The sequence below is a fragment of the Dipodomys ordii genome, unplaced genomic scaffold, assembly GCF_000151885.1.
Source record: "Dipodomys ordii isolate 6190 unplaced genomic scaffold, Dord_2.0 Scaffold41, whole genome shotgun sequence".
Lineage (NCBI taxonomy): Eukaryota > Metazoa > Chordata > Mammalia > Rodentia > Heteromyidae > Dipodomys > Dipodomys ordii.
The window spans coordinates 6,987,494-6,996,108 of record NW_012267257.1 but is presented as its reverse complement, the minus strand read 5'-3'; the positions used below and the strand labels follow the sequence as shown (position 1 = coordinate 6,996,108).

The following is an 8,615-nucleotide window of genomic DNA, read 5'->3' as shown; positions in this document are numbered from 1 at the left end:
TACAGGCATGAACCACTAGCACCCAGCTTCTATTTCTTTAAAAGGTAGAAGGAGACAGAGATGTGGGCATGATTAGAGGGTGGGTATTTATTAGCTTCACGGTTTCTGTGGGTGGCGTTTTTTTTTTTTTTTTCTGTAGAAACAAGGACTTTCCTTCAATAGCTTCTTTATGGAATATGTAAAAAGACTTTTCTTTCATCTGGAAGGCCATTCCAGACTGGGAAAACATTGTTCTTCATTTCTTGAAGGAAGGGGAGGCTCTTCTTTTTTTTAATATACAAGAATTCTTTGGTTCTCTTAGCTCTGATCCTTCCATGGTTAGGTAGATTAATTCTATTATTTCACATTTCAGGTATAGTTTATTCAGTTATGAATTCTGGACACTAGCTATGTTATTCAGAAGCATTTGGTTTCAAAACAAGAATTTGGATAAATATTTTACCAATTTTGTGACTGTCTTTGAAATACGTTTTGGTAGTTCGCACTCATGGAAAATTCTTAGACTTGGAGAGGGCAGAGGTAATTAGAAGGACACCCTGGACTGGGTGCGGTGGCTCACTCCTGTAATCTTAGCTACTTAGGAGGCTGAGATCTGAGAGGGAGGTTCAAAGCCAGCCCAGGTATGAAAGTTCTTGAGACTCTTATCTCCAGTAAACCACTAGAGGGTTGGGAAGATAGCTCAGTGGTAGAGCACTTGCCTTGCATGCATGAGACCCTCGGTTTGATTCCTCAGCACCACATTAGCAGAAAAAGCTCAAAGTGGTGCTATGGCTCAAGTGGTAGAACACCAGTCTTGATCTGAATTGCTGAGGGACATCGCCTAGGCCCAGAGTTCAAGCCCCACGACTGACAAAAAAAAAAGAAGGACACCGTGGGCATTTAGTAAAAGTTGCTTATTTTTTCATTTGTTTGTTTTTGTTGGTCGTGGGGCTTGAACTCTGGGCCTGGACACTGTTCCTGAGCTCTTCAGCTCAAGGCAATTGCTCTACTACTTGAGCCATAGTGCCACTTCCAGTTTTCTGGTGGTTAACTGGAGATAAGAGTCTCACGGACTTTCCTGCCGGGGCTGGCTTTGAACTGCGATCCTCAGATCTCAGCCTTCTGAGTAGCTAGGATTACAGGTATGAGGCACAGGTACCCAGCTAAAAGTTGCTTTTACACAGTAAAAATAAACCTATTAATCTGTAACACGTGTGATGCTGATTGTGCTTATATAGCTTTTATTCTGAGGTGCTGACTGTCAGGCTACTTTTAGTGGAGGTTATTGGTCCTTGCCAGCCATTGTTACTTTGATAAAATATTAAAAGCAATGATGGTTCAGCTAAAAAATAGTTTGTTCACCTCATCAAGGTATGGAGGGCTGGTCATTACCAGAACGATGGGCACCACTGAATTTTAATTACTGAATGTTAATTATTTACCAGGTACTGGTAGTTGACAGGTGGTGATCTTTCACTCTCATGGGATATTGAACTTTAATGAAAATATAACTGATTCTTTCTTCTTTCCTAGATTCTGATCGTTGGTGGTGGTGTTGCTGGGCTTGCTTCTGCAGGTGCAGCAAAGTCCATGGGTGCAATTGTGAAAGGATTTGATACAAGGTGAGTGCTTTATTAGTGATTGATAGTGATCTGAAAATATTTTATTTCAAGTGAGTCCTATCACAATATCTTTGGAATTTATCAGTTGTAATACCTCATTGACACTGCCACGTAAGCTCTTTCCATTCGAAAATATTTGAAAGTTTTAAAAGTTAATTCAATAGTGAAGTTGTATTCCTTATTGGAAAACAAATAGGCAAGAACCTCAGTACAGTAGAAATAAAAGAAAAAAGAAAACTAGTAAATCATCAGTCTTAGATTGCCAAGAAGACTAGAATTATCTGTCTTATATGTCTTCTTTTTTTTTGTTCGTCATGGGGCTAGAACTCGGGGCCTGAGCGCTGTCCCTCAGCTCTTCAGCTCAAGACTAGTGCTCTACCACTTGAGCTATAGCGCCACTTCTAGTTTTCTGGTGGTTTATTGGAGATAAAGATTTTTATTGACTTTCCTGCCCCGGCTGGCTTTGAAGCACGATCCGAGCTTCTGGCCCCTGACTTTGTCTTATATATCTTTATTGCTTTGTTATATCCTGTTTCTCTTAGAATGCTTTTAGGTAGGGGCTGGGAAGGTGGCTCAGTGGTAGAGTGCTTGCCTTGCATGCCTGAGGCCCTGGGTTCAATTCCTCAGTACCACATGAGCAAAAAGAAAAAAGCTGGAAGTGGTGCTGTGGCTCAAGTGATAGAGTGGTAGCCTTGAGCTGAAGAGCTGAGGGACAGTGCCCAGGCCCGGAGTTCAGGCTCCATGACCGGACCAAAAAAAAAAAAAATGCTTTTAGGTACCATGTGAACAAAGCTATTTATGAATGAAGAAAGAGAATGAGATAGGAGATATTTTAGCAGATGGGTGGGGAGCATGCCTGCCCTGAATGGAAAGAAAAATCTAGCCCTTTTCATACGAGAGTAGCATGGAAAGAGTTGTTCTGATTGCGTTATTTGGGATAAGGCTTTTGTTTTGAATGTGAAGAGAAGGTTGTTTATATTCCTCTGATAATTTTAGAGCTCCTTAGTGAAAGTAGTTGGTTACATTCATTCTGTATTTCCCTAAGGCAACTATACAAACACTTCCTAATCTGTCTTTAAAAAGAAGTTTGATTAAAATTTCTCTTTGTTGCTGAAGACACTAGATACTGGTTTTATTAAATGTTTGTTGAGTATTATGATCATGTAGGTGTCCATTCTTGAGGTTGAAAAATTTGTTATTACCAACTGAGGGCAATAGGAATAATGCCACTGATATTTATTTATTTGTTTGTTTGATTATTTGTTTTTGGTGCTGGGAATTGAACCTTGTGCATGCTACCTATACCTTTCTGCTGCCAATCTTAAGTATAAAATGATAGAAAAAGATTGCAAGGTGGAAAGAATTTGAGTTTTCAAAGTAAACAGTACTCCAATGGTTCTTACCTAGAGTTTAGAGAGGTGATATATTGATAAAAACTGTCCTAAAATGAGAAAATAAGTTATTTTCAAAGTAAACTCGTCACAACCAAGGAGGCCAAGATTAAATATACAATAGTTTGTCTTTGTTATTTTTTCTAAATTTCATCTGTAAGTAGGTGCACAAAGATGTTTCATGTATATATATATACACATATGTATCATGTATATATATACATATGTATTTATATAAATATAAATACAATGAATCTTGATCAGTGCTACTTTTTATTTATGGTACCAGTTTTTTTTTTCTTGGTTGTGGGGCTTGAACTCTGGGCCTGGGCTCTGTCCCTCAGCTCTTCAGTTCAAGGCAAGTGCTCTACTACCTGAACCACAGCACCATTTCCAGTTTTCTGGTGGTTAATTGGAGATAAGAGTCTCATGGACTTTCCTGCTCAGGCTGGCTTTCAACTGCGATCCTCAGATCTCAGCCTCCTGAGTAGCTAGGATTACAGGCATGAACTACCGGTACCCATTGGTACTAAGGTTTAAATTCAAGGCACCTTGCATGTTCAGCTGGCGCTTTATTATTTGGGCCATGCCTCCAGACCAGCTTTTTCTGTTTTTTTTTTTTTTTTTTTGAGATGGCGTCTAGAGGACTTTACTGCTTAGACTAGCTTTGAACTATAGTCATCCAAATCTTTGTCTAGGACTCAGGTATGAGCCACTGATGTTTGGCTATCTTTTCATTTATAATGGTTGCTGCTGTGAACATTTTTGTAGACCTTGAGAGAACAGATTGCTTATGTGTTCATTGTAGTAGATGACAGTATTAAAATAGGACTGGATATATCTGACCTAGACATGATTTGAAACTTACTGTTAAGTAAGAATATTATTGTTGCTTAACTCTACTTTTGTTTATAATTTACATTCTTGGAAGTGTCTCATTATTTTCTTGGGACAAATTCCTGTAGTGGCCTTGGATCATTATATAGATACGTGTGTGTGTGTGTGTGTGTGTGTGTGTGTGTGTCTAACAATATGTGTACCTATATATAATTTTTGTATTACTCTTATTTTTGTGTTACTATTATACATTCTTGAAACTTTTTTTTTTTTTTTTTGGTCATGAGGTTTGAACTCTGGGCCTGGGAACTGTCCTTCAGCTCTTCAGCTCAAGGCTACCACTCTACCACTTGAGCCACATTGCCACTTCCATATTCTTGAAACTTTTTAAAGAACTGTATCCTTGTGGCTGCAAGGGATGGGAAACACCAAATTAAATTGGCTTAAACCACAAAACAATGCATTATCTCTCCTAAGTTCTTTCTGCCTTTCCTCTCTGCTGCCCTCATATTTGGCATAATCCTAAGACTGATTCCACTTGTGGTTGCAACTTGACCTGCATGGGCATTCTTGGCACCAGAAACTTATTCAAGCCAGCAGAGAGAGCCAGTCTCTTGCTCAACAATGGATTGCATGTACTAACTCTTTATGCCCACGCCAGAACATGATGGTGGCTAGGGATTTATTGGCTCAGACCTTGGTGTCTCAAATTCTTTGATGGCAAGACTGACCTGATGTTCTTTCTAAAAATATAACTTCTGGTCTCTGTACTGGACATTATTATGATTCATTGGTTCTGGGGAAGGGCCTAGGGATTTGAATTTCTAACAAATACTTCCAGGGATTGTTGCCATAGGGAGGTTTGAGATTGAGTATACCCTAGTGGAATGGGTATTGGTGAGTTCCTATACAGAGCTAAAATCTTTGTTGGCTGTGGCTTTCCAGCAAGGATAAGGTAAATGTGTAGCATTTATTTTAATACTGAAAAAATATGTATAATATACACAAATACTATATATTAAAAATATATTTTATGATGGCTTTTCATGTATTTTCAGAAACTTTATGAGGTAACAAAATGACTTGATTAAAATATTTTTAAGAGTCATTTCTGTGGGAAAATCCCAATGTAAGAACAAACTCTGAGCATTTGCAAATGAAAAAAACCCAACTATGTGAATGATAGTAGGTCTTTCCCCTCCCTTCCTCCTTTCTTCCCTCCTTCCCTCTCTTCCTTCTTTTGGCAGAACTCAGGGTCTTGTGCTTGTTAGGCAGGTGATTTATTGCTGAGCCACATCTGCAGCATTTTAATACATTAGTGATTTTTTTTTTTGGTTGGTTGTGGGGCTTGAACTCTGGGCCTGGGCGCTGATCCTCAGCTCTTCAGATCAAGGATAGCACTCTACCACTTGAGCCACAGCACCACTTCCGGCTTTGTCTGCTTCTGTGGTGCTGAGGAATCCAGGGCCTCATGCATGCGAGGCAAGCACTGTACCACTGGGCACCTTCTCAGCCCTACAGTAGTGATTTTGAGACAGAGTTTCACTTTTTTGCCTGGGTCTGCTCCTGGATTGTAACTAATTTTAGGCCTCTTTCCTTGGCTGGGATGACAGGTTTGTACCCCACTGCTCAGCTTCTTTCTATTGGGATAGAGTTTCTCGAATTAAAAATTATATTACTCCTGATCTCAACCCCTGTGTAGCTGGGATGACAAGCCATAGGATATAATGGCCATTGTTGAGAAGTGTCTCATGAACTTTTCTGCCTGGACTGACCTTGAATCTCCTTCTAATCTTAGCTTTTTGAATAGCTAGGATTATAGGCACAGGCCACCATTCCCAGCTGATACTAAGTCATAATGTATATCAGATCATTATTAATATCTGTGTGACAAGGATGGATAGTTTGTGACAAAATAATTCCTGGAAAAATGTTTCTTTCCAATTTAATGAATTCTTTTTGCAATTTAACTGATTTGAAGTTGCATTTCCTTATTTTTTCCAGAAAAAATATTATCATCAAAGGATTATCTGCCTCTAGATAAAACCCCCCCAAAAACAACAACAAAAAAAGAGTTAAGTCATGGGGCTGGGAAGGTGGCTCAGTCAGTGGTAGAGTGCTTGCCTTGCATGCATGAGGCCCTGGGTTCTATTCCTCAGTACCACATAAGCAGAAAAAAAGAAGCCAGAAGTGGTACTATGGCTCAAGTGGTAGAGCACTAGCCTTGAGCTGAAGAGCTGAGGGACAGCACCCAGGCCCAGAGTTCAGGCCCCACGACCGGATCCCCCCCCCCAAAAAAAAAGAGTTAAGTCAGAGGCACTAAATAAACTTGACTTTTCACTCTATGTAGTCTGATCTTCTTAAAAATGGGAGAGTGAGGGAAGGGGTAACAATGTCCAAAAAGAAATATACTCATCTGATTTATATAGCTGTGACTCCTCTGTACATCATCTTTTTTTTTTTTTTTTGTCGGTCGTGGGGCTTGAACTCTGGGCCTGGGCGCTGTCCCTCAGCTCTTCAGCTCAAGGCGAGCGCTCTACCACTTGAGCTACAGCGCCACTTCCGGTTTTCTGGTGGTTTATTGGAGATAGGAGTCTCACAGTCTCTCCTGCCCGGGCTGGCTTTGAACCGCGATCCTCAGATCTCAGCCTCCTGAGTAGCTAGGATTACAGGCGTGAGCCACCAGCGCCTGGCTGTACATCATCTTTATGATAGCAAAAAAATTAAAAAATGTAAGTGAAGATTTTGGTTCTCTTATTAAGTACCTATAATGATTATGTGTTTCTCTTTTAATAATTCAGAGCTGCAGCTTTGGAACAGTTCAAGTCCCTTGGTGCTGAACCCTTGGAAGTTGACTTGAAAGAATCTGGTGAAGGTCAAGGAGGATATGCGAAAGAGATGTCCAAAGAGTTTATTGAAGCTGAAATGAAGCTTTTTGCCCAGCAGTGTAAAGAGGTGGACATTCTTATCAGCACAGCACTCATCCCAGGTACGCTGCTGACTAATTGGTACCTGTAAAGCATTTCTATTAGATTTTCTTTAAAAATGAGGGATTGAATGATTGTTTAACATATGGGTGTCTTGAAGTGAAGATGTCTTTTTTTTGGTATATTATAAAAGGACTAGAAAATGAACAAAGTATGTGACACAAATCGCTTGCTCTAGAGGCAAGTCATTAATACTTTCCTGTTTTCTCCCAATGTGATTTTTACATAACTATGTTCATGAGTTATTCTGTGTGTACAGTTCTATTTATAGACAGTTTTTTGTTTGTACTCTTGATCAGTTATTTTTTCCTGTTCTTGTTGTAAATACCTTCTACTCTTACTTATTGTAGAAACTTTAAACAGTACTGAAAAGTCTAAAGATAAGTGTTACTAATATTTTGATGATTGTATTTCCATATGTATAAATTATCTATATCATTATATAATATATAGTTATATATTTTATAGGATTAATATATTATACATTATATAACATACACAATTTATAATAAATATAACATATATATATATATGTATATATAATTTTTTTTGTGTTCCTCCTGGAGCTTGAATTCTCAATCTTGTGCTCTCATTCGGCTTTCTTGCTCACAACTGGTGATCTGCTATTGCGCCACATCTGTAGTCTAGAATTGTGCTGATTCATTGGTGAGAGAGTCTGACAGTCTTTTCTGTCTGAGTTAGCTTTGAACTTGATATCAGCCTTTTGTGTAGTGTGAGCTGGCACCTGACTTCTAGTATCTTTTTGTTTTTTTCTTTTTATGGTGGTACACAGGCTTGAACTCTGGACTTCTACTCTTCTTTAGCTTTTTCTTTTTTCTTTTTCTTTAGCTTTTTCTATTTAAGGCTAGAGTTCTTAAGCCACACCTGCACTTCTAGACTTTTACCAGGTAATTGGAGATAAAAGTCCCATAGATGTTTCTGTTTGGGCTGGTTTTGAACCATGATCTTTAGATCTCAGCTCCCCAGTAGTTAGAATTAGGGCTTGGCTTTCCAATTTTAACTTAAGGGTAGGATATTCTGTTTCTTTCTAATGATTTCCTCTGTCACATTCGGTTGTTCTAAACAAATTCTGAGCTCATTGATGACATGAATTATGTTCTAGATTCTTCATAACATTCTCTAAAGAATACTTGTACTCAATGCATGATATTGAACTAGTAAGAATTTATTAATTGGTAAATAGTAGCTTTATCTGTCAAGATTTTATAGTGAAGAAATTCTCCATTTTTTTCCCATACCTCTTCACCTGTCATTTCATTCTGTTTTGAACAATGGGTATAATACTGACTCTTATATTTTTGTTTTCCAAAAGAAAATGGACAGATAATAAGAGTGTAGAGGGGTCATGATTATGTTTGATCCTACTAAGGGGACTTCACTTTCTGTATTAGACTCTGGAGAATTAGAAATTGCCTGATCTTGAGGCCATAGAGGAGTGGGGAAAGTTTTTTTTCTGACACCTCCTTTACTAGAAAAACTCTCATAAGCCTAAGGGCAGGATGTCATTGGTATCAACTCTGTGAGCTTCTGGGTGGTGGAGAGTGGATATGCTCCCCATTTCTTCTTTCTGACTTACGTGAATCCAGGTGATTCATGAGGCAGTCCCTGCCATTAAACTCTAGATGAAGCAGACAGGCAGGAGGGTGATATGCGACTCAGCCCATGAAAACATCTGTCTGGCCGGGCGCTGGTGGCTCACACCTATAATCCTAGCTACTCAGGAGGCTGAGATCTGAGGATTGCGGTTCAAAGCCAGCCCTGGCAGGAGAGACCGTGAG

The 8,615-nt window shown here is 39.1% G+C and overlaps 1 protein-coding gene across 3 annotated transcripts in view; it reads left to right on the top strand.

Moving 5' to 3' along the window:
- The window catches only part of Nnt (nicotinamide nucleotide transhydrogenase), a 101,086-nt gene that overhangs the window by 23,099 nt on the left and 69,372 nt on the right, over window positions 1–8,615 (top strand). For all 3 annotated transcript variants that reach the window (XM_013018591.1, XM_013018589.1, XM_013018590.1), the window contains exons 6-7: window positions 1,513–1,601; window positions 6,631–6,818. In XM_013018591.1, the coding sequence (XP_012874045.1) occupies window positions 1,513–1,601; window positions 6,631–6,818 (277 nt within the window). The remainder of the gene's footprint in view (window positions 1–1,512; window positions 1,602–6,630; window positions 6,819–8,615) is intronic.